Raw genomic sequence first — 26,351 nt, 5'->3', positions numbered from 1 at the left:
ATATATGCACATAATAATCTCTCTCTATATATGTGTGCGTGTTTTATTATCAGGTACATTAGGAAATCAAGGAAAGAACAGAAAATACCAATATAGTATTTAGTAAGTCCATGCATAAGCATCTTAAATGTCTGATCAAGTTCTGATCATCCCATCTTAAAAGAGAGGAAGTTTGGAAATGGGCAGAAAAGGATATCATGGATGGTCAAAAAACTGTTCCATACCTCTTCCACATGAGAAGAGACTGAATGGACTAGGTCTCTTCAATTCCCTCCTGGGCAGTAAGAAATTATACTTGTTTATAAAATGCTTAATAGAATTGAAAAGGAAAATGGGGGAAGATTACTGACTTTTTTTCCAAAACAAGCTGTAGGGAGATCAGTTTAAACTTCCTTGTTTGCAACAGAATTATTAATGAATATGAACTGTGGAATTCGTCTCAACTGTGAAAACAGAAGAAAAAATGCATTCAAAAAAAAAAAAAAATATATATATATATCAGCCAGCGTCAAGGAGAAAAGTTCATGAGTAGCTATTAGACTCAGTGGTCTCAATGGGATTCCCAACTCGGGAAGTTTCAGAATTGCTGACTGCCAAAAACTATGAGGAGACTACACACGAGCAAGCATGGCTCAGTGCCTGCCCAGCCTGATCTCAAGGCATCCCAGCAGCTATCACCAGGAATATGCCACTGTGCCAAATGAACCTTTCGGTGGACCCATTAAAGACGTTCTCTGTTCTAATGCTTCCCTGAAATATATCTAATACAATATGTAACCCAGAAAAAAAAAAGAAATATATATAAAAAAAGAGTCTTCTATGCTTTTTCAAATTTACCTCGTCTGAAAATAAGAAAGTTCACAAAAGTTTAAGACAGAGATAATTTGATATTGATTCAGTGTCATCATGTGGATTTTACAGTACAGTGACAAAAGAAAAGAGCAAGAGACTGATATTTTGTATTTCTCAGATCCTGTGAAATACACATCTCCCTTCTTCCCACACCAATTTCTACCATTAGCAGCCTGATAGGGAGGGAAAAAATATTAAAATCAAGGGAATTTTATCCGTAATTCCAACTAGTTATGCTGAGAACTTAGAGGACTTCAGAGTACACAACAAAATAGCAGCAACAAATGTTATTCATTATATATCTACTTTCAGTATCGTATTAGGTGTTGTAATTACTTTAATACAAACTACAAATCAAATCACAGATTCTGAGAGGGGACTTATTTACATAAAATACATCAAAACCATCATTTTCTGCTAAATGCAATAAAAACATACAGAAAGTGGTAAACTACAAGGCAACAGTGCCATTAAACATGTCTGAAAACGTACACTGTTTATTGCTCTACAAAAATTCTGTTGATGCTGGCAAATACCTGATTCCTCTCGGACATAAGAAAATCTATTCTCCCTCCAGGCAGCCCTAGCTCAATGTAAGTCTTCACTAATCTGAGATCTGCGCTGTTACCTTAAAAGGGAAAACAAGAGTTACATACTGCAAAATTAACTTGCAATAAAAAGTAAACAGAATACTGAAATAACTCAACAGCACAGCTTTATATTTAAACACAGCTAATGATATTCTCACCCCTAATTAAAATTCAATGAGACTTGGGAAGATAAACTGCCATGTCAAATACAATGCAGAAAAAGTCTGTAAAAATGACATTCAGCTCAGCCACCATTTAAAACAGTAAGGTTTAGGAAGTCATGTTTGATGATTTTGTCTTAGCACCCAATAGATACATAGCACTGAATATTAAATACTTAAAAACCTAATTAACTTTTATCAAAGTTAATTAAAGTACTCTGAGCTAATTTAAAGAATTTAGTGAAGAGGAAAGGAATAAGAGCACATCAGAAAGCTTTTCATAGAGTGAAAGTCAAAGTGGACTGTCAGCAGAAAAAGATACACTAAGAGTGGTATACAAGACAACTAAAGCCAGTTTAACTAGCTTCCTGAAGATCCCCCTACATCAATGATCATGAATACCTTTGGAGTTTGTCAAGAAAAAATAAGGCCCTTTTCCTCCATCATTCCACATTCACCATCTAAACCATTGTAAGATCACCAAGAATGGGTACCCTTACTGCCTTAATTAGAGAAGAAGATTCTCCATTTCGTAAAAAAAATTCTGACTACATGGACAGTTTGAAGGCTTCAAAGACATGTTTTTAAACAAGAGCTTTTATGGTTACGTTAACTTTTGTATCAACTCTTGGCACACAATAGCACCTGAACGTTTATACTAGTAAGAAGGAACGTTTCTGAGTTCAATGTTAAAAGTGCTTAACAATGGGTGCTTTCTGCCCAGAGGCAGAGAGAAAAGCTGTATTTTTGAATTTGTTTTTAAATTAGGAATTCGAAAGATGAACAAGAAAGTCCTGCAAAGTTGGTCCACTCCAATATTCTATGTATTGCTCTGTTGAGTTACCTTATGTTGTTCATTTAAGAAGCTTCACAAAAAGAAACGAAAAGGTTGATGGTAGAAAGCTATGAAAAAACCTAACCAGAGGGGATATCACTTCTTAGCATGCACATGTGCTTTAAACTAAAAGCAGGTGAATATATTCAAGCTGTTCAAATTTTCCCATCTTGTTTCATTTAGCAGGGGATTTTCTCCCTTCTACTACAGCAGTTTCTGCATCCTTGGAGATATTTAAAACTCGACTGGATATGGTCCTGGGCAGCCTGCTCTAGTTGCCCCTGCTTTGAGCAGGGGGGTTGGACTAGATGATCGCCAGAGTCCCCACCAACCTCAACCAGTCCATGATTCTATGACACAGTGATCTAATGTTTTAAAACCTAATACTTGACTGCAGTAATGTCTCATTTAACATGTAGAATTTTCCTCATAATAAGATACACACACTGTATTTTCCTTGACAATGTAACACTACAAATTCTAAGTGAAACTGTATTGTTATTAACTCTGGTCTATTACCAGGGTACGGGCAAATATCTGTATGTCATAAAAACTGGAAGATGTATCTAATTTGAACTATGACATAAACTGAGTTTATGTGCATGGAAGTTTTGAAGAGAAATGTTAAATAAATTCTTAATTAAATTTAAATGATTTCATGAAATAAATTGTTAAAGGCAGCCTTACAAAGCCAAGTTCCCATTTCCTTCTAGTGAACCTATTTCAGCAAGGTTTAGTTCAGAGTTCAAATGACATAAGCTAAATTTGACTGGTAATCTGAACTGATATCTCATTCAGTATCAGCTTTCCCTGCATACCATCTAGGCCATGGACGCAGACTATAAGATGTATTCCATCTTCTGAACAGTCATCCTCTTCCATACTAAAATAAGGTATTGAAGAAGCCAGTTTGAAAACATCACTATACATAAATCCAGGAAGTTTAAGCTGCTTCAATTCTTCTTTAGCCTGGAGGAAACTGGAACAGAACAATATTTATGATAAAACATTTACTATACTATTGGCAGACAAATGTAGGGTCTCCTAGGGTAGAGTTTTCTACTGTCTTTTTACTTTTGCATTCTCTTTATTTGGTATGAAGAAAAAAATATTTGTCAAATTACTATTTTCACAAAATAAGTCAGTTCCTCAAAATATTTTTTCATTTCAGCTTCCTGAAGAACCTTTTGTCCTATAACCAAATCCATACCCCAAGCTCCACTCTCTTCTCCTTTGAACATCTCTGCCAGCTGTGAAGTATTTCTGAAGCCACTGAAGATTTTGATTTAGTTCTGGTCTTGAGTAGTAACAGCTTTGCTTAAATGCAACGCTAACAAAATTACATGAATTATAATGTGATCTGAAATCAAGGCAAAGATTTCCATTGACTTCTGATAACTCCTGCCAAACTTGAAACTTATTTTCTAGGTCAGCAGGGAGCTGGAGACAATGCTGTAATTGCTCTCCAGAAAGTCCTTCTGATAGACTGAACAACTGATATTAACTTCAAAAGAAACCAGATCCAGACCCCTGATCTTTTACATATCATGTGAGGGCTTACACTATACAGTTTCAAATAGCTGAGCTCTCCACATGCTGGGAGTTCCTTGCATTCCTCCTTTCCTTCCCCTCCCCATAGTTTCTTTGTGTAGGACCTTCCTATATAATTAATCATAGTTCAGAGTTTCTTTGCAACATTTCACAGAGTTTTGTTTCATGCCAAAAGTTTTATGTGTCCTTATGTCCCTTCCCTCATTTCATCTGTTCTGCATGATCCCCAACAGCGTCACCCTGTAACCTGTCCTCTTCAGCCTCCCCAGTCTTGTCTTCCTCCCATTCTACTCTTCCTTCTCTGTTTTCCCAGCTTTTTCTTTATTTCATTCCTCACTAACTGGCAAAAGCCAGTCAGTTAGCCTCAATAAAGTCAGCTTAAACAGGTCTCCACTGTCTGTTGGTCTTACCAGTCTGCAGCAGAGATTACTGGTCTGTACTCAAGGAAAGTTTTATGAACCAAACGTATCAAAATTAGTTCTCTAAAGCAACTCCTACCCTCTGGAATTCCAGTCATCCCACACTCCATGGAATTCTGCTTTCCCCAAGGCCAAGCCCCTGATTTTACTCCAAGTTCCGCCTTTCTTTCATTGTTTCAAAACACCCTAAATATTCTCTGCTTTCCATCCCTCCTACTCCATGCCACTATCCACCCTCCACTTCCCATTTTCCATTATTTCAGAAGYTGTGTTTCTGTCCTCTCACTTTTGTTCTTGTTTTCTTCCACCATCACTAGATCCTTGCTCCTGTTCTCAACTGCTTCCCACAAGCTCTCTCGTCTTCCTATCTCTTCCGTCTGCTTAGTATTCTCCTCATTTCTCTCTGCAAAGTTTTCTTCTTTCTGATAGCAACATGTTACTTCCATTGCAACACATTAAACTGCCGCTTCCCATGTTCAGTTAGCGGCAGGGGGTATCAAGGGAAATGCCTCTGTTTGCAATAAGAGGAGGTACAAGCTGGAATCCCTGATGTTCCTCTAAATTTAGTTTTTATGGTATCCAAACTGCAGTGTAATTGGGAGTACTATGGTCTTTCAGGTGCTAAAGTTTGGATATCTAAGTTAAGACTAAAAAATAAGGTCATCAACTTGGCCAGTACCTCACACAGCTTCACTTGGCCAGTTGGAATGGATAACAAGTTACAGGGCTTTTTTGTTTTTTTATTTTTAAAAATCGAAGCATGTTTTCCTATACTTACTATTTCAATCATTTCCATTTCATAAAACACCATTTTTATGCTCAGTAGCTATTACTACATCACTTTTTGGCTGAATGCTTATTTTTAAAAAAGAACATATTAGAGAAACAAAAAATTTCTATTTTGCTTGAAGTTTGTCAAACCACATGAAATTGCAGGGTAATTGATGAAAGGAATTCTGTGCTAACACTTTCTATCTGAACATCTAAAATGTGATGCAACTGGAGTGTGCAGGATCTACAAGCCACAATTCTGGGTACGCTTTGGAGCCTACCGTGCTTCTTTTTCCCTTCTACACATCATTAACATCATTTGAATGAATGTAAATAAACTTTGTTTTAAAACAGTCACTTACGCTAGCATTTGAGGTTTTGGGGAGCTTTCATACCAGGAAACAGATGAAGCTGAGCTGTAGGAAGTGCTGCCTGGCTGCTGCGTAATTGCATCAGATTTAGTCCTTGATGACCAGATAACATTGCAAGGAGAGTCTCTCAGAGCAGAAGGAAAAGACAGGCAACCAGGAGTACAGACAGGAGGCACAATTATCCTGTCTCTTAGATGCCCACTCTCAGTCCTTTCAGATCTTAGAACTCTCTCTTCCGCAAAACCATGATCCTGGTCTGGGTCAGCACTGGAAGCTCCATCTAAAATACTATAGTCCGTTTCTTCATAATACCCATTTTCAATCATTTCTTGATCCTCTTCATCTTCCTCGTCTTGTTGGGAAGAGCAAATCATTTGTTTTTCATACGTTTCCTTTTGAGGGCTAACAGGATTGCTGTTGTCCATTGGCCAAATATCTGAAATATCTGTGCTGCTTCGAGAGCCAAAATAGTTTTCTACAAGCCCTTGCTTTACTATATCAGTACTACTGGTTGGAGAAAGATTATCTGTACCAGTTTCACTTCTAACTACTAACAATTCTTCAGTTGTCTCCTTTACTTCTAAAGTTTCATTATGCTTTCCTTCATTGTTTTTYTCAATCTCACACTCAGCATTTACGGATGAACAACCTGACACAACAGATGGCTCACCCATATAAGTAATTTCCAAATGCAATTTAGCTGTTTCTTCTGTAGTGTTATGATGTTTTTCAAGGTCCTGAGAGTCCTTAGAAGTTGYGCCAAGGTTTGCCTGTGGGCCGTAACTTTTCATATCAGTAGATGTATCTTCATCTGAAACAACTAAGTGTAAAAGATCTTTTGTGCCTGAATGTGAGGAATGTATAGACAGAGTTTCATTATCTGAATGCCCTGAAAATACAACACACTGTTGCTGCAAATTGGTATTTGATTTCTTACTGTCATCGCATTTTGGTAAGTCAATTGCTCCAAGATCCAATACAGTTTTGCTGTCACTTAGCTGGCATTCAGGTACAATAGATATCTTTGAATTTTCATCAGGTGACAGCTCATCATCATCTGAAGGCAGAGAATTTATGGATGTCAAGGATGATTGTATTTCACTTACAGCACTGGTACTCTCAGTACAATGGCTTTCTATTGCATTTTTTATAGCATAGTCCGGTTTTAGTAAAAGCTGAGGAAATAACCTCTCACTACTGTATGCACTTTGCCCTTGAACATTTTCAAAAACCTGATCAGGGTTGGGGTGAGTTGCAAAAGAGCTTGGTTCACTTTCTACACCTGAATCTGAAAACCTAGAAGAGGCATACGTCACACTAACATCTGGTAATTTAGTCATGTCTCCACTTACAGAAATTTGAGTTTCTTTTGTAGAAAGAGTAGGCTGATAACTTCTTACTCTTGTCAAGACTTCACTAGTATGTTGGAAATTTCTTTCATGGACATCTTCCTTCTCAAATACTTGTTCTCCTGAGTTCAGTTTATTTTCAGATTCTGAAGCCTGAATATTGGGTGTCTGCAAATTGTCTCCTTGCACTCCATCCTGTGGAAACTCAGCCCACGATCCAATGTGAACAGTTACCTTCTCCCCTTCATAGGGATTCTTATTACTTGGTTTGACCTCAATTGTCCTGACACCCGATGAAGTTGGCTGGCCTCCATGACAACTGTCAAGCGTACCTTCGGGCTGAAGAGCACTATCTGCTTCCGTAATTCCAGGACCTGCCTGGGAGATATTAAGTCCACCAAAACCAGCCACATTTGCGCAGTAAGAATTCACTGGGCTACCCTGACATGGTTGAACACTTTCAATCTTGGCAGTCTTTTGCTCAGTTCTAGATGGCAAACATGCAAGTTCTGTTTGACTTACTTGCCTGGTGCAGGTCTTTGTATCACAAGGAAATCCACCTAACGTAGGGTCCAGCCCTTCGGTAGCATTACATGAAGGCCTGCTTTCTGAGCTCCTAGAAGCATCTTCCAATGCTGCACTTTTCAAGCATTTGTAGCCTACTAAGACTACAGAGTCCTTAGAATTCTGTTTCACAATTTTTTTTGTGTTTTCAGGTTTCATTGTTTTCATAAGCTTAGTAACCTTAACTTTGGATTTATTTGCATCTTCATTTTTCCCTTTCAAAGATTTTGTTAGCAGCTTTTCACTTTCTGAATGCCAAAGGTTGGAGGCACCTGCAGGTCTTATTTTCAATTCTGGGCTAGTAAAACCAGCTACAAAACCTTCTTCAGCCTCAAATTTATCCAGTTTAGTGGACTCTGACCTTGGAAGATTCTGAACTACCAACCAGGGTACATCCAGATCTTTTATCAAAAAAAGTGAGAAAAAAAAGTATTGTTTACAACAAGATTATGCAAATAACTGAAGCTATAAAACATCAGTAATTATAGAACTTTACAATCCTCAAAACTCAAACTAGAGAAACATCTCCTAGAAAATGAATATACTCTGTCTCCGCCAGGAAGAAATGTAAAGAAACACACTCAATTTTTTCATCATTTGCGCTCATTTCTCCAAAGAGAAAACTGCAGTGAGGTTTGTTTACCTTCAGTAATCGAATCTAAATACCGATCTTCAAAGATTATAGGTAAGGAGTTCATATCTCCATCTAGTTCACTGCATTCAATAGGGAGGGGTGGAAGAGAACTGCAGAAGGAAGTATTTTTGATAGCTGCACACATTTGTAGATGACTTTGAGCACTGAAAGAAAGAAAGTAGTCCTATATGACAAAATACAAGTATTAATATTTATATTAGCAGAAAGTAGTAGTAGTTTAACTCACTTTAGGAGAGTGTTTTTTACTAATTACTTATTTAATAGAAAAGCTATTCTATTACTACATTTGAATTCCACTGCCCTAACTTCTTATATGATCTTCATTAAAAAACTTCAAATGTATATTTAGAGCAGTTTCTCTTGAATTTGTTACATAAGTATTTCTACAACATAGTATTTTTACACAGCGTGAGCTACAGAATAAATACGGCTAAGTGCTACATATTGTGCACTTCAAAAGGCTACTCACTGTAGTTCTTGATAGGCAAGGGCAGCTTGCCTAGGATGCTCAAGACAAAAGAATGCTTCTGCAAATCTGCGCACCTGCAAGAGCCAAATAAAGTAAGAGCTGATTTTAAATTACAACAATTTTTGAAAATTCACCAGCATTCCCACACCACAATGTTATTAACTTTGCATGAATTACACTGTTATTTTTTATAAATGCCCAGTCCAGGTGTGTGGGGGAGTAGATGCCATGGACAAAACTATCAACTGAAAAGAGAATTTTAACTTATGCCCTGGATGACTGAGGGGAACTACATTAGATTCAACTGTCTGCTGAAAATTCAAATATAAAGAAATGAATCATCCAAACAAGGCTCATCTGGAACACTAACATGCAAAACATTAAGCAGAATTCAATGAAAGGAAATGAATTTATAGTTTGTTGGACACTTCTGAATGTGCTTGAGAATTATCTTCAGAAGGAGAAACCCATTTCAGATATTCTCCAGTCCCAGAATACTGAGAAGTATGTGTTTCAAACTTCCCATGAATATTCTCTAGCCCACAAGTAAACTCTAATGCAAAAAAATCTTTCACTGTAAAGATTTCAGCTGCAACTGATAAAGACAATAACAAAATGTAAGCTAATTACAAGTGTTGTATTCAAGACTTAACTATATGTCCAGGGTTAATAAACTTAAAATATTAAAATGGTATCTTACAACATAGGGGAACATATCTTATCTAATACATAATGATGAAATAGGAGAGTGTGAATTATACAGTAATTACCACAAGTAAAAAATATATAATAATGAAATATATTGAAATACAGTATCTAGAAAAATCAAAAGCTAAGGTTTTGCAAGACGGGGTTTCTTATCTTTCAAATATTATATAACATTAATTTAATCTGAATGCATTTTTCAGAACTTTTATTTTTTTAACCACCTATCTGCTCAAAACATGCAATTTAATGCACTATGGCAATAGGCTTTACCTTGTTTGTTGTAACAAGATATACACACAAGAATGTGCTGTACAGTGGCTGTAGACAACTGCTTATGCTTTAACTTGAGCATAAACATCAATTTGTTTATATAAATTAAATCAAAATTTCTACCCCATCTAGAGAACCGCATCTGTATCTAATCTACTTAATCAATCATTTATTTACCAACCATTTCTTGGCCCTATAATTCCTTTATTTCCTTGATGTAATCTGAATCTTCCTCTTAAATTACCTACCTTGCCAGGGGGAAGCAAGTGCGAGTTTGCGCCATACCCCGCGGGCAGGCATCAGACCCCAGCAGCCCCCCACATTCGGTCAGGGCAGTGAAAGCAGAGCTGCGCACAGTAGCTGTCTGCATCCTCAGCACACACACGGCACCAGGCAAATCCTGTGCGTTAACTGGCAAACATGACATTTTATGGACTAATTTTACTTTTGTTCAAAGATAAAGAATTGCTGAGAAGCGAGTGAAAGCTCCTCCTCCTGACAAATCACCAGAGAACACTTTTAGAGAGAGTACTCGTTGGTGAAGTTTTATGTTTGTAGCTTCCACCTTTTCTTTTTCCTTAAAAAAAAAAAAAAAAAAAAAAAAAAAAAAAAAAAAAAAAAAAAAAAAAAAAAAAAAAAGAGAGAAAAACCTCCAAGGTATTTAAAAAACAAACAAACAAACAAAAAAAAAACCAACAAAAAAAGCATTCTCTACACTTCACTAAAAGCTTCAAGTCCTTCCATCTCAGCCTCCCAGAATCCAATTTATTGTGTCATATGAAATTAACCTCAGTGAGAACATCATCTATGAAGAGCCTTGGACAATATTTTAAAGTAAAAGGAAGTAAAAGAAAATATTAGATTGGATACATCCTTGTAAAGACAACTTCCAATCTCAGCAGTGACCAAACACGCACACACAAACAGAAGAGAGACCTACGTGCTTTCCTTCAGATATTATGCTAGCAGTTTATGCATACACAAGCTGGGCTAGAATCAGAGCATCCCTAAGTACTCCTCCCTGTTTTCCCAACTGGCATATTAAACAGGCACCTATCTTCTAAAAACGTAATTTAGTCACAGCTAACCCTTAACCTTCCCCCCAGAAAGGGCCAACACTCCCTCTACAGACACTTACTGTTTCAAAACTAGCTTTTTATAGCAATTGATCATTATGGTGACCAGCTGTCMTCCTAAATAATTTAAAAAATAATTAAGAGATCCTAATCAATTGTGTAACAGGAAATAAAATAAGAACAGGAATATTTCCCAATTAGTAGATGATTCTGTGATCCCAAAGCAAGAATAGAGCATAAAACTGCTTCTCAGTAGGAAAGTGAGATGGGTTTCAATTTAACTGCAGTCAGTCGCTTCACTGTGTAAAATAACTGGAATTATATGAAGAACAGACCTTTACAATTCTGCCATTGACTGTCTAGAAAAGAAAAGGAAGGGGTTTTTGTTTGCTGTTAATGTTATTCATAACTGTTCAAATGATTCCAGTACTTTTGGCGAAAATCCGATTGCCAGCTCCAGCGAGCTCTCACTACAACAGCAAAGGTACAACGCTAGCTGCAAGCAAGCTTCAGGACTGCTCCAAATGCCCAGGTAAATCAATATTATGAAGGGAAAAAAAGCAGTGTGTATATATTCTCATTATATTTTAGGACTTATCGAACTGAAAGGATGATTGTGGAATATCATGCTCAGATCTACCAGAAGATGTCACTATGGAACAATATCTCGTATGAGCTAATTTAGCRTGCCAACTTTTTGTAATATTAAAATAACATACCTCAAACAGTTTTTTTCAATAAAACTTAGTTGAAGACCTTATTATTAGGGGGATATTATAGATGACAGATGTTCTAGTACGTCTAAAATTTCCCACCTTTTTTATGTAGCAATTAAAATCTGGTATAGCGTTTTATAGAGGAGATGTATTTGAAGTGATTGTAAGGTATTTAAAATACACTATTTCATTATAACCTTATTTTCTAACAACATTCCAGCAAAAATAGCTGTTTTATAAGCATCTATAATCAACGCACAGGGGGTGAAAGTCATTTGACCAACTGCTAGATGACAGGCTCTTCTAGGGAGCTACTTTACTATAAACACCTCAAGCAGTCAGATGAATGTGTTCCAGAAGTGTCCGTTTCTCTTAGATTAACACAAGACTTTCCCAGGGGGAATTTCCTGTAGAAAGCACAGACTATAAATATTGTAAGACGAAATGGTAAAATTAAGAGACATTTAGCATCCAGTAGAGAATACAACAGAGTATCTACCTTTAGGTAGATAATGTAGTATAAAGTAACTGCAGAACTCACTAAAAAAATCGCCAGTAGACACTTCTTTTCCAAAAATAAAGATCGATCAACTTTTTCAGTTATAACAAGGGTCACCTTTGAGCCCAGAGGTATTAATTTAGAAATTTAAGAGATTCAGCATCCTTCAATAGCAAGCCACACCGAGGACAACGTAAGATTCTTCAACCCCACACCATTATACTGTGCGTGTGGATTCATACCTCCAGAGAAGAATATTCCTAAATCTTGGATTAAAGAATAAATTTGTTTTTTTAGTGACAGATAATAAATTAAGCTGGCATAAAAGCAATTAGAAGAGAAAAAATGCAGGCATGAAACCAAATGATACTTCTTTTTTCAAGAGGGAGGGAGGAAAGGACCTTCTATTTTGTGAAAACTGGAAGGTATCACAGAAATACTTTTAATATGCACAATATCTCAACTCACTCAGYGTAATTAACTACTTTGACTTATATTCCTTAAAATAACTGCAGTGAAATCCAATTTTTAAGGTATCTGAGAGCTAGAGAGATTGAATTAAATCAGAACTCTTAAAAAGAATCACATTCAAGAAACTATGTGCACATCATTACCCAATATATTTTATACTTTAACACCAGGACCAGCAAAAATAAAAGTATTAATGCTTGTTCTTGCTTATTAAATACATATTGGTAAAAACACTAACATAACAACAACTGAATGCAAGTGCAGGTTAACTGAAATAGTATTCTCCTTTTATAGTTTCTACCAGAATTAACTTGAAGGATTCCTGAATTTATATGAACAGCATGTAATGATAAGTAAGATCATAAACGGACAGTAGAATGATCACAGGTTCTTACTGTTAACATGTCCAATCTAACAGATAAATCTGTCTTTCTTTCTGAAAGATTTCATTTGTTCTCCAGATTAAGCCATGAACCCCTCATTAACAATGTGATTTATCAAGTTTTTGTATAAGACCATGGTTCAAGTATCCCATCCAAAATCTAAAGAGAAAGGTTTTTGACACAAGTGGCAGAAATGCAGGCTAGACCAATCAAATCTTTGAGAACTAAAACCTTTAATAGGCTTTAGACCATGACAAATACAATATTTAAAGCACTGATGGCATGTGTTCAGATTAACTAGACCCACTAACAAGCTCTCTGCAAACAGTTTTACAAGAAGAGCTTTCAGATGACCTCTTAAAACAACCTTTTCTATAATGTGTTGTGATAAATGCATGGGTTAGGATCTCAGACAGTAAAGATGCCAGGCCAGCTGAAATCCAAGTGGTGTGTTTTGGGGTTTTATTTTGTTGTTGTTCTTTTTTGTTTTAATGAATCCTACTCTCCAAAAACTTTAGAATATCAGGTTTGTTCAAATCCTTGATATCAAAAGAGGGGAAGAAAAAAGTACTTACTAGGAGATGAGGGCACAGCTTTAGCTAATACTTGAGAATAGTTCACTCTGAGAATCAGCATTGCTGTGATTTTGCCTACAGAAAGCCCACAGCAACTGTATATACATGCATATACATAAACAGATCAAGTGTGTGTGTGTGTGTGTGTGTGTGTGTGTGTGCGTGTGTGCATGCACTCACATCTCAGATCATTTCTGATTTTAAAATCCTGCTTAAGAGCCCCTTCAGAGTTTATGAATGTTATAAATTCTTAACTTAGAAGAAAAATACATTTAATTTCATGACTTGAGCGGACAACCTACATATAGCAGGGAAGTAAAATGGGCAAGCACTAGGCATGGCTCCTGAATAAAAATATATCATTCTACACAAATACCTATTGTGCCACAGCCTACACTTTGCCTTCCGAACTGCATTTCATATTCAAAAGTTCAATGAATTAGTTGGTTTGTATTTTATGTATTATATTCCAAGAATAAGTTCTATTTGGAATCTCACCTTGATGCACACTTCCATAACAATGTGACATGCCCTTTATAATGCCAGCGTAAATACTCACTCTTACTGTGTGATGCTCCTGTGCTAGCAATGATGTGACTTCCTCTTGTAAGGTAATGACCTCCAGAAATTGTCCCCAGAGAGCCATTAGAAGTGAGCACAGCTGAGCAAGATTCATATTTATAAGTTCTGCCAGTTCATCAGGATTTTCCATTTTCTGGAATTTGGAAAAAATATTTACACAACTGCTCCCATAATGTACAGACAGAATCAAAAAAAAAAACCAACCTCACCTCAGTAAGAATTGTAATTAAAAATTACTTCCAAATTAGACTGTTTTGTCTAAATATCAGAATTGGATTATTTAGGTTACAACACTAACAGAATACTTTGTGTTGCTTTAAATACTATCCAGTTGTCTTTTAGAATTAGGACTCAATCTTAAAACAACAATTCAATTTATAGCAACCATAAGTATGAGTTGCAACCACTATATTTTCTAACATTCAAAACTTTAGTGTGACTGAAAAGAATAGGAACCAGGAATTAGAAAACAGACAATCAACACAAAATGCATTAGTCACAATTCCATGCAATATTAAAGGTATATTTAAAAAAAGGAGACATTTCCATTTCAGAATAGTCACAACTGACTATAACATTTATATGGACCTACACATCCAGATGGCACTATCTATCTATGTCTACACACACGTTAAACATCCTTAGGAACCAGTGTTATACTGTAGACTTCTTAGAACCAGATCACACAAAGATAAATTCAGTGGTCTGTTAACCTGGGATATAGTTCCACGCTAGCCAGTGGTGGACTGCTAGGCTTATATTCCCTGTCATTCTGAAAAATTACATTTTGCTAGCTAAAAAGTAATTGCAGGCATATAAAGCATTGACACAAAGGGTTTTAAAGTAAGGATAGTAAAGACCCAGCTTCAGCAATACTGAAGAGGAAGTAGCAAAAAGGATTACAATACTGAGACATCAACTTAATAGGAGAGACTGGAAATAAGAGGGGGAAACACTTTTGAGAGGAACTGCATAAAAGAAGGGAGGGAGAAAAAGGAAAAAAWTTAAACATATCTTAGCAAGCTAAGGGAGGAAAAAATTGATCATAAGTACTGAAATAATTCACTGAGGCTATGTAAATATAAAAAGCTTGTAACGTGTGAAGTAAGATTATTAGTTGCCCACAGAGAGCCAACTCTTCTGGCACTGTCTCCAATTATACAAATGATACCCTTGTTAAGCCAATATTACCTTTTCTTGTAATTATACTATTGCTCCTGAAATGGAAGGTAAGCCTGCTACTCCACAAAAGTGGGCAGAAAACCCACTTGGTAACAAAGTGCGACCATCTTCTTTCAAAAAACGTTTGAAACTTCTGCTTTAGCCTCTGCCGTGACAAGGCAATTAGCTGTGCAGCTGAGGCTAGTTCTCACTGCTGCACATTAAGGGGAGAGTCAGGGAGAAAAACATAAGGAAACTAAAGCAGACAATTTCCTTGCGACTGTAGAGAAAAGAGGGTGAGGAGACAGCCTGAGGACAAGTCCCTCCCCAACACGGGGCGACACGCTTGGGGAAACTCCTCATGTACAACTCGCTCCTACTCCTCGATTTTACAACATTATTACACGATACCATCAAAAAGGAGGAACTCAAATTACGAACGCAGAAAATTCAAAATGTGATTTTTATACAGTGCTGCTACTGACATGACAAGATACCACGTGAATAGTTAAGTTTGAGTTGAGCAATTTCTCTTTGAATGAGGAACCGTTGAAAGAAACGTTGGCAAAAAACTACATCGGAAGTTATTACTGAAACCAGCAGTTTATTCCCAAGTAACATATGAAATCAGCATACTCTAATTTTATAGTTATTTCACTTATGCAATAAATGAAGAAAACAGTACCTTTACTTCTTCACACAATTCTGTAAGACGAACTTCTACATCTATGTTCTCTGGAAAGATGAGAGATGCATACGCATGAAAAATGTATTTCCCATGTTGCAGAGTAAAAATAGTTATCTCACACAACAATTTAAACACACATAAAAAAAAAAAGACCATCAAATAAAATTTGATGCCATGGTAAGTACAACAATCAACTTGAAATCATGTAAATTTTAAACTCCAGTTAAAATTATTTCTTATTAATTGCTGAGGTTGAGGACAGAACACAATTAACTAAAACCAGGTTTTATTTACCTGATCTGTAAGCTAAGCTACCTACATGCATAAAAATACAGTTTAATTGTCTGAGGAATTATATTTTGGTCAAAAACTGTTCTTTATGTAATACTGAGATATTGAAAGGATAATTAAGAATAATTTAATCTTCCATAGTATGGCAACTTAAACTGGATCACAACCTGGAATGACTTATTTATTTAAAAAAAAAAAAAAAAAGGATTTCTTCTTTGGAAAGAATGTTTCTCCTTGTTAACCGTTCCAATTCTACTCAAGCAACTCCAATCAATTAAATAATAATTTAAGACTATGATTTGATTTCCTTCTTTACTTGACGTACCAGTACCAAAACAGCAATTTATAACCCCTAAAACTGTTTGTGGCAAATATTTATATTTAAATTCATTTTTGAAACACAATGTTAAGTGAAAAAAAACCCACAATATTTCTTGAAAACATACACGTGAACAAAACATGCCTCCAATCCCACAATAAAAAAAAAAGGATATGGATAATGAACATAAGTTTATAGAATGGCAACAGCATTTTTACTCAATTTACYTTTGAATGATACCACCTAGATTTGGTGAATATGTATTGATTTTCAGATAATTGCCTCTATTATACTGAGTGCTATTATACTTAATATCAAACAAATTAACTCACATAAAGTTCTGAAAAACATGCAACTTGCAGAAACACATGAAGTGCTCAGAAACAAGATTAGAAATGTTTCTGAAAGATATTGCATAAACCTGTTAGCTAAATAGTACTTGAAGATAATTGTTCTGAAAATACACGAAAACTGTTTAAGACACTATACTTTGGTTGTGTTTGTGGCTGCACAAATATTGGCATTAATGAAAAAATTAAATGGCTTATTTATCAGACCCAATACTGAATATTTATCTTCATTGTCACACTGCAGTTGGTAATAGGTTTTGAACAACAATTAAAACTGTGAGGTCTAAAATCATTATGGAAAACCCAAAACGACAATGTTCTCAATAAAAACAACAGAATACAGACAATGACAATAGGTAAAAAAATTAAATATTAACATTCTATAGCAGTAATGTTCATCCAGCAAACATGTGATGCAGTTTTGCCAGCTCTGTTTCTTTAAACAAAAGCAAAATGCAGATATATATGATCAGGCTTGTGACCTACTATGAGTCTGAACTGCCATTTTATTCTTTCCCATCAAAAACTGCCTTGTGCGTCAACAGCACCGTCTTTTGGCCAACACTGGAGTAATAGTGACACTCTCCAAAGGGAGAATTGTCCATTTAGACATGGACAGCTGCAGCTTAAACCTTGAGAAGGTCTCGTGCAGTGCTTGGGAGCAGCAAGCTCTGAGATACCAGAGGCAATCTGAAAGATTTTGCAGGGGAAAAATATTAGTCTTTTATTATTTAGAAAGTTGAGGCTGCAATGAATGACCTGAAACTACCTTTTTTAGCTGGCTATTTAAATGGTGATAACTGACTAAACTCTTCAATCATTTCTGTTTAGTAAAATAGGACAACAAAAATAAAACAACACTAAACCAAGAAAACAGTAATATTTTCTCATTTCACTATCTATATTCAGCATAGACATAAGTAGCTCAACTCCACAAACTTCAGAGTTCAACATACTTTCACTATGGCTGAATATAGAGGATTTTTTTCTCCTGTTTACAGATAAAAATATTTTATATTATTAATAAAGATCTGAGGGGTTATATCACCTGCTTTGAAAACATACCTAGGTAGGCGTCTCTCTGGGTTCGTGGATATTTTCTTCTGAGAAGGCGTTCATAAAGGACCTGCATGCTGGCCTTGGCTAGTTATAGGGATTGCACACACATGACTAGTTACTAACCTCCTTTTTTCATCTGTGATTTATTATTTGCCTTAAAGTTAGTATTAAAAAAAAGCTTATTGCTAGCCTAGCAATTAGTGCATTTAGATCAGTACATTAAAGCATATAATTTTAGTGTAGTTTCTAGATTAGGTATTATTCATGATGTACATTATGCTCGCTTGTTTTCCTGTTTATTTCCTGAAACCAGTAATACTTAAATGCTCAGTTAAGGTTACTGAGTTCTTTTGCACATGCTTCTGCAAAATCACTGTGTTTTCTTAAAAGTATGCAATAGTTTAAAATGAGTTGAAATGTACATCATAAAAAACTGAGCAAATAGAAGAAACAAAATTAAAGAGAGAATTTATTTAAAACACGAAAAGGTGATGATTCTGAGATTTAAACAGGACTTGAGATTCCCTTCCCCCAAATCCATTTAAATTTCATGTATAAGATTTCCAAAATGAAATAATTCATTTATTTTAAAAATTAAAGATAAATACAAAGGACAACAATTGTGTACTTTCTGAAGTCCAGAGTGCTTCAGTTTCTTTGCATACTTTACAGAAACATGGCTTTTTTTTTTTCTTTTTTCATTGCTGATGGATTTTAAAGAAAGTATTGTTAATAATGATAAGCATTGTTATTTGTCATGAGCAAAAGGTGCGCAGTAATAGCGTAATTAATAGTTATATTATTAGTTCCTTTTGTTATATCAATTGTGCCAATCAACATACATGCAATATAACTGAAATAAATGAAAAAAGATTTATAAATAAGAAAATAAAGTAATTACAGCAGCAATTGAAAAGATTTTGAGAAAAATAGGAAACAAACTGTCAGCAAAATATGTACAATGTATGTCAAATGTAATTACAAATTTTCACATCTCTCAATCTATTGTTCAAACTTGCATTTCCTTAAGGTAAGCTAAAATACTCACAGAAATCACTAAAGGTCTGACTCAAGTTCCACTGAAGCTTATGAAAGTCTTTTTGTTGACTTCATTGAGGTTTGAAGGGTACCCAGCTATGAAATTCAATTACTTGCTTCTTTCTATTATATATATTTTTAAGAATGTTTTACAGAACGTAACGTCCTATCTGAAACATTTAAATATCAAGATTTAGTCTAAGCCTACCCTTACAATGACAATAAAACCAACAAATACTATTTGGCAAAAGGTGCATTTTGTCATTAAAAGGAAGACTAAAAGTTGAGTCATTCATGTAACAGGGCATTCCCTCCCCTCCATATCGAGATTAAGATAACTGACAAAAATATTCTTTGCACCATAACTGTAGCAGTATTTTTGCTTCTATAAAGAAAAAGCCTCAGTTTCTGCATTAGTGGTATGTGCGATTCAAGCATAGATTTTTAGCACTCTTCCTCCAAAAATCCCCTTCCAAAAATGGCTTTGCATTTTTGAATATATATGTGAAACATTCTTTGTTTTAATCAGTAACTGGCTGCCATGTCACACTTAAAAATTATTTTTTATATCTCCATTTCCTGTCTTATAAATTCCTAATGCTTAGTTTTGATATTGCTAAAATTATGTAATAGCATAATCAATACCTGCTGTCTACAGTCAGTGTAAATTCTGAAAGACCTGTCTGGTTTTTGGATTTAAATAAACCTTTATATAACTCAAAGGGAATATGTTCGCTGGAAAAAAAGTCCAGCTTGTCCGTTATAATGCCAATGCATTCTCCTTTTTATTTATACCACTCTCCCAGTTCTACAAGTTGAGAGTAGGCTCGCTAATATACCAGCGTTCTACAGAAATGCATTTCATGAAATATTTTCACAGTTATTTTTATCAAATGTGGTTCATTCAAGTTACTAGGAGTCTTCACCACCATAAAACTTATAACTTAAATTTCTTTCTATGAATCTGTTCTGTAAGAGTTTAATTTTAACTTTATTAAAGAAATAGCTGCTCTGAAAACATATTTTAACTACTCAGTTTTACAGAAACAGTTCTGTATTCAGATTGCTTTTCCCAGTTCTCAGGTAATTAAGTCATTGATCAATCGGTCAGTTTAAAGTTTACACTACAAATTGAGTCAGCAGCAATTTCTTCTTGTAGGTCTTGTTTTCAGGTAAGTTTCCAATGCAGTATTCTTCTCAAATCCAAGCTTACCAAATTTCAATTTTTAAATGACTATACAATGTTTCCTTACAACATACAACCAAGTACAGCATGCTTTTTTAGATTGTGAGTTTCTCCAACTTTCTCACCACTAAAAACAATGATTTGAAAAACAGGCCAAATCTTAAAACAAAAACCTACAAGAAAAAATATATTTGTATAAATTCAAACTGTTGTCTCATTATTTCATTAGTGGGGTGATGATACTATATTTTTTTTTTCTCTGTGAGTTATTAAGTTCCAGTTCAGTTTAAGCAAAAACATTATAGATATGCAAGACGTACAAAATTAATGCCAGTTCAACCTAGAAGAGGGGACATTTTTAATGAACACTGAAAGGAAAGCGATGCATTTTATTATATTCAACATACCCAGTTCAATTCGGTGAGAAGAGGGGAGCTCCTTTGTTATCATAATGAAATAGCTATGTAACCCTTTGAAGGCAAGCAGCAAACTGGCACAAAGTGTGTAGTGGAAATTATAGGCATGATTGAGGAAAGACTCTGAAACCACAAAACTGCAACCCTAAAAAAAGAAAAAAATGCACATATTAATTTCATACCTAAGTGAAGCATTAACAGAATAACTGAAATGGACTTTTCAATGGACTGCAATATCTTAAAAAAGAAGATCAAACACTAAATATTTTAAGCTTTCCATCTACATGATCCTGAAATATAACACAGCCTTTTGGAACAATTTTTCTCTTTTCCCCTATCATGTGGCACATCAAAGTACCTCCAAAGTTCATTGTTCATCAGACAGTATTTCTGTAAAAAAGTAAAAATCCACACTGACGAACAAAATATAAATAAAATGTTCAGCTGATACATGCTTACATCTGCTGATAACTGTTTTGTGTAGTTATTGCCAAAGACCACACTTTCAAGGGAAGGAATCACAGAGTCCCTGTTTTGTGCTGGTGCATTCCTGTTTAACCACGTATTCTTCACTGGGCGAGGAAAGCTGTAAAGCAAATTGAATATAAAGACATCCACATCTTTATAAATACAAATGAACTGAATAATTCTAACATACTATGTGACACAAATCTGTCACAGTTACAAAAATTCTTAGTTTTTCATGAAAGTAGCAAAAACACAGATTCTCAGTAATATACTGAAAGTTCCCAGGCTAGTAGGTTCCCCTTTTAAAGCAGTACTTGTAAAGTAGTTCTCAAAGCACATCTCCAGCTAGCAGGAGCAATTTAAGAAGTTATTACCCTCGACTGTTTGTTGCTATCTCTCACCACAAAGGTCAGCAGACACTGTGCCAGGAGACTGGGCAAGCTCTCCCTCATTCTTTTTAATTGAAAACTCAGATAATTTAAACAATATTCCTGAAAGTTTAAGCCAAAGAGCTTAATTTTGAATTATAACAGGTAAGAAGCATTCATTTTCCACCAACTTTGCTGCGAGAACATTAGCTCCTAAAAGTGAATRAGCAGCAAACACTTGGAGAGCTATCACACAAACTGTCACTGCTGTTCCCTTAACGAATGCCTGACCTCAGCTACTCAAGGAGAAAGCCCATCCAAAACCCCAACCTCTCCCCAAATTGTTCAGAAAAGGACAACTTGGATCTTTAATATTCATTCCTGACTGACAATTAGTAACAAAACCTGTTTTTCACTTTCTCTCAATGAAATGAAGTTTGATCCCACATCTAAGAGACAAATGCAGGTGAAACTCTTGAATTTCACGGCGGTGTTTTGACAACTGACATTGTATATACATGATACTGCTTGATACTGTGTGATTTTATCAGATGAAGTCTTCAACGGCAATACTACCTCATTCCCACCTCCTCACTGCTTAGTCCTCTCCCAAATAACACTGTGCCATCCCTTCAGATCTGCCATTTCATTTATTATATAGCCATGCCTGAAACACATCACTGGAATAATCCAGCTTGGAGGGGGGAAAAAAGGGGGGAGGGGAGAATAAAAATAAAAAGCCGGCTGAATTCTCCAAACCAGCACAGTGCTGCTACACAAAACAGCAGTCTAACACACATGACAACATAGCTGCCATGATGTGAAGGCAGAAAAGTGGTGGGAACACCTTAAGCTAAAGCCTTCAACATATATGCCACAGCCTGAGTATGAACAGGAAAAAACATAAGGGGAGAAAATAGCATGGTGTATTTGAAGACCTGAAAGATGGCAAAGCTAGATATGCTAAAGAAAAAGCCATGTAAAGAATGCACTTCATACTTGTGACTGTATGGCCCTTTTCATGCTCACTTTTGAGACAGAGAAGTGGGGAAGACAGATACCGTAAAGGATGACAGAAGTGAATTTTCTGCCTATACATGGAAGAAAAGAACAAGTAAAAAGGCTTCAGCAAAAACTAGGCAAAAGCTTATTTAAAATGAAATCCCTCTGTTTCATTTACTTTAGAAAACATAAAACACATCATTTGCAGACATTACAGTAGTAACTGAAAACTGAGAAATAAAGACAGCTACCGCTGTTTTTAACAACACCTATTACTGCTACTAACCAGAGTCAGCAGCTGATCTTCCTGATTAAGAATATGTATTAATATCTTCCTCCTCACTTCTCCGGTTTTGGGTATTATCTCTGTTCTGCATCATCTACTCTTATTTCTAAGAGAAACAAACTCAAAATTTGTTCCAGGTAACTTTTAAAACAAGAGGCCTCTCCTCCCTCTGACCCCTGAATTCCAGGGCCGTCATAAAGAAAACTACATCGTACATAGACTTAACTCCTTCCTAAGTACCCTATTTGCACAATATTTACAATTGGGCTCCCAAATATTTTATTTGCATTTTATTAACAGGAGATTACCTTATTAATGGCTGATGCAGAGCAACCAAAGAAGCATGGACTATAACAGATATGACAGAAAGGTGGAAGTAATCAAACATAACATTGACATAATGATGAAGGCCCCGATGCAAGTTAAAGTGCAACTTTAAAGTTCGGCTACTGATTGGCTGTAGTGTGCTCAGGTCATCAGGTCTAAAAATAAGTAAAAAACACATCTAATTAGAGCAACCACTTTTAAAGTAGGTAAGCAATAAAATTAGAAGTGCAATATGTAAGCAGGTTATTAGTAATTGATGCAGCTATCAATTCAGCATTGGTGTATACTTTGGAACGTTAATTTAGAAGCAGTTAACGTTGYTTTAATAAAATCTTTTACATTTAAACTTACGAATAGTCTGTATCTGTGAAGTGTAGATCTAATGTTAGCAGAAAATTCATTTCATTAAGAGATTCTTCAATCTAAAAAGGAATTGTAGAATCATGAAATCTTTTCAGGGCCCGTATTTATAGTAATCTAAACTATGAATAACAAAGATTTAAGTATCTGGATATAGTAAGCTGAATGGCAGATTACCTTCCTCTCATCTAACAGCATTTTTATTTTGAAAATCATCACATCATTCACAGAAACTTCCTCATTTTTGTAAAGAATCTGAAATGTTTTACTGCAAACTATATTGTCATGGACTGAAGCAGGAAAGGCAAGATCTGCACCTGGAAAGAGAGAAACAAATGTTAATATAATTGGTCTAGAATCTGGAAACTGGAGCAGCTAGTAAGTGAAACTCCTGTTCCTATAAGTTTTATGTCCACTATCAGAACTTAAAACCAACACAATCAGTTTTCATTTTAGTCAGCAGCTTACTGGAGTTCAGAGGAATGTTTTTGCTTCTAAGAAATACTGTATCAATATTTTTGAATGTAATTTACTTTTAACACAATTTCCAGCCTGAAGATTTTTTGCTTTGTTCCGAGCTGGAACAAGTCATTCCAGGCACCAAAAATTCTAACAAGAAGCATGAAGTTTGTCTTCTTTCATTCAACATTACTGTTGTTTCAAAACTTTTAAGCACGTTAAGAACTAAGAATTACTTACAGATGAGGCAGAAAGGTTAAATGACATGCACCGCTCCACTGAATTAATCAAGCACACAGGTGGTTCTTTCTTTCCTTCCACAGTTTTGCATACTACTCTGGTCAGACCAGTTCCAGATATGCCATCTAAACCTTACATTTCTTGTTCAATATGGCACTTCTGCTTTCACTCCAGAAGCTGCTCAAAAAGAGTTCACAAAAGTGTGACGAATGGTTGGGGGATACTTTGCCAAGAAAGGTCAAAAAACTTCTAGTAGGAATGAGAGAGGGAAAGGTTTAAAAAAAAAAAGTTTTTGAAGAAATATTTAGCATTATAGGAAAGTGTTTACCACACAGGAAAAATCATGGCAGGCACTAACCTGTGAAGAAACACGTAAAAGAAGATGGAACTTGGAAGAACAAAGGTAAGAGTTGAATTACTGACTGTTTCTTACCCTTCCTCAACAAGTCAGCTCAAGAGCATTAACCTTCTTCAGTACACTAGCTTTTAGAAATTTTGTATATGGGGGTGTGAAACATTTTTGAAAATTCTTTTTATTTTTCTTAATAGATTACTTCAAAAGAATCCACAAAAGAAAAAAAAAAAATCAATCTGCAGAGTTTGTGCTTCACAGATTTGGGGTCTACAGATCACTGAAAGAAAATCACTGCTAGAGTCCGTGCAGGGCAGACAGTCCCACCCTGTAACCTTCGTAACATTTGAGTTCAACCTCCCTTCAGGAACTAGAAACAAGTGTAAGCGCTGGTTCACTGAAGCAGTTTCATACACACTCTGCAGTTAGGTCTCCTGGACAAGCTAGATATAAAGGCTGAACCAATAAAGGTAATTCCCCCACGTAATGCCACTTTCAGCTTGTATCAATCGATCTGGTATGATACAGGTGAAGGGCAGAGAGGGTATGGTTTCCCATTACCCGTAATCTGATACAACTGCATGCCACCAGCGAAAGGGATAGCCTCTAGTCTGACACAAAAGAGGTAATGAAAACATATAGCCACGGTCCCACTGCCTATGCACCACTCAGCTCTTTCGGTACTACTCCCCATCCCACAGACTTCAGTACAAGCAGAAACTGTGTCTGCAGGAGAACGGCCATGGAGGAAAACCCAAAATCAGCAACGGTGTACCCACACCCACATGGGGATCGAAAGCCCCCAACCATGAAAGCAGCAAGGCAGAACAACTGTTTTTTAGTCAACTATGGGCTGACTAGATTACTTCTAGGCTTGTATCCACACAACTAAACCATCTTGGCAAGCTGTAGGTCTGTAAGAAAGAATAGAAAATACAGGAACCAGGGGAGGGGAAAAAAAATATTGGGGAACCCATTCACTTTTGCATGGTAAAAGTGGACATCTCATTCCTAACCTGATTAATTTTTTTTCTGAAAAACAGCCACTAGTTTCTGACAGAAGGCGGCATTCAGAACAGCTTCAAAGCTGAAACAACCTCATGCAGACTAGAATTATTCTTTTAGCTTTCTGGAGCATGACTGCATCTCCTTCCAAATCACAAGGATGCCACCAGACTTTCACAAGGCTGGAGCTGAAGCAAGTGCCTTGCTGTATCACATTGTAATGGAAGCTTGTCCTGGGTCCTGGTTATTCATAGTACTGAACTACCACCAAGGGGAAAATGAGAAGGGAAGAAAAAGGGATTAAAAAGAGACATGGGACCTGATGAAAAGCTGGAAAGGGCTGGACAAGTGATGGAAGGAGAAGAAATGGAGCAGAAGGAAGAGAAACACTGAGATGCTACACTTAACTTGGAGAATAAAAAGGAAGAGCTGGATCTCATGAAGAGTCTGAGGGAAAGGGGAAAACACACAGCCAAGGCAAGGAAACTGTGGGTGACTTGTGGAGAGGCTAGGGAGAGCTAGAAACTCTCCAGGGAGAGCTAGTAACTCGGCAGGAAGACATGGACTGGGATGAGAAAACCATGATGCTGTCAAAGGGAATAGGACCTAGAAAAGATCCAAGTATGAGGAAGATGGAATAACAGATAGCTTCAGAGGCACAGGAAGACATACCTGGTCACTACATCACACCCGTCTCAACAACAAGAACGGTGGGCTCCAGCCCAGCTACAATTCCTCTATCGGCAACAAATACCAGATACTTCCAGAGAGTGGCTCAACCCTTCAGTGCTAGTCCACAGACAGTGTAGCAGTAGCTTTTTTTCCAAAATAATGGCAGTCTCAGTAACTGATATGAGCTATTTGATCACCTTGAACAGTAAGGCTGTGAACTAGATCTAAAGCTTCTAGCTCCGCTAAATTAAGCAAGCAAATGAAGCAGATGGAAGACAGAGGTCCTCTGTGAGATAAAGCACGATCATGTCCACAAGGAGGACAAACGAATACTAAAGTGGCATCTTTGCCACCAAAAAAAAAAAAAAAAAAAAAAAGAGTTGTAGCGTGATGTGCATTTAAATTTGCACAAAAAAAAAAGCAATTCCACCCACTCT

At 36.1% G+C, this 26,351-nt stretch overlaps 1 protein-coding gene across 3 annotated transcripts in view; it reads right to left on the bottom strand.

The window, feature by feature from the left end:
• The window catches only part of FAM135A (family with sequence similarity 135 member A), a 72,524-nt gene that overhangs the window by 21,632 nt on the left and 24,541 nt on the right, over positions 1-26,351 (bottom strand). Inside the window, exons 4-16 of one of the 3 annotated variants that reach the window (XM_026090004.1) lie at positions 23,364-23,503; positions 23,178-23,248; positions 22,808-22,981; positions 20,835-20,961; positions 20,367-20,520; positions 17,742-17,819; positions 15,714-15,763; positions 13,845-14,000; positions 8,588-8,661; positions 8,107-8,261; positions 5,542-7,864; positions 3,257-3,417; positions 1,389-1,480 (exon numbers count right to left, since the gene is read on the bottom strand). In XM_026090004.1, coding sequence (XP_025945789.1) covers positions 1,389-1,480; positions 3,257-3,417; positions 5,542-7,864; positions 8,107-8,261; positions 8,588-8,661; positions 13,845-14,000; positions 15,714-15,763; positions 17,742-17,819; positions 20,367-20,520; positions 20,835-20,961; positions 22,808-22,981; positions 23,178-23,248; positions 23,364-23,503 — 3,755 coding nt within the window. Of the gene's footprint in view, positions 1-1,388; positions 1,481-3,256; positions 3,418-5,541; positions 7,865-8,106; positions 8,262-8,587; positions 8,662-9,813; positions 9,892-13,844; positions 14,001-15,713; positions 15,764-17,741; positions 17,820-18,783; positions 18,860-20,366; positions 20,521-20,834; positions 20,962-22,807; positions 22,982-23,177; positions 23,249-23,363; positions 23,504-26,351 lie in introns of those variants that run through there. The other 2 variants (XM_026090005.1, XM_026090006.1) reach the window with 2 other exon arrangements.

The sequence above is a fragment of the Apteryx rowi genome, unplaced genomic scaffold (genome assembly GCF_003343035.1).
Source record: "Apteryx rowi isolate R43461 unplaced genomic scaffold, aptRow1 scaffold_84, whole genome shotgun sequence".
Taxonomy (NCBI): domain Eukaryota; kingdom Metazoa; phylum Chordata; class Aves; order Apterygiformes; family Apterygidae; genus Apteryx; species Apteryx rowi.
The sequence above is the reverse complement of the archived record's forward strand: the minus strand, read 5'-3'. Positions and strand labels throughout refer to the sequence as shown.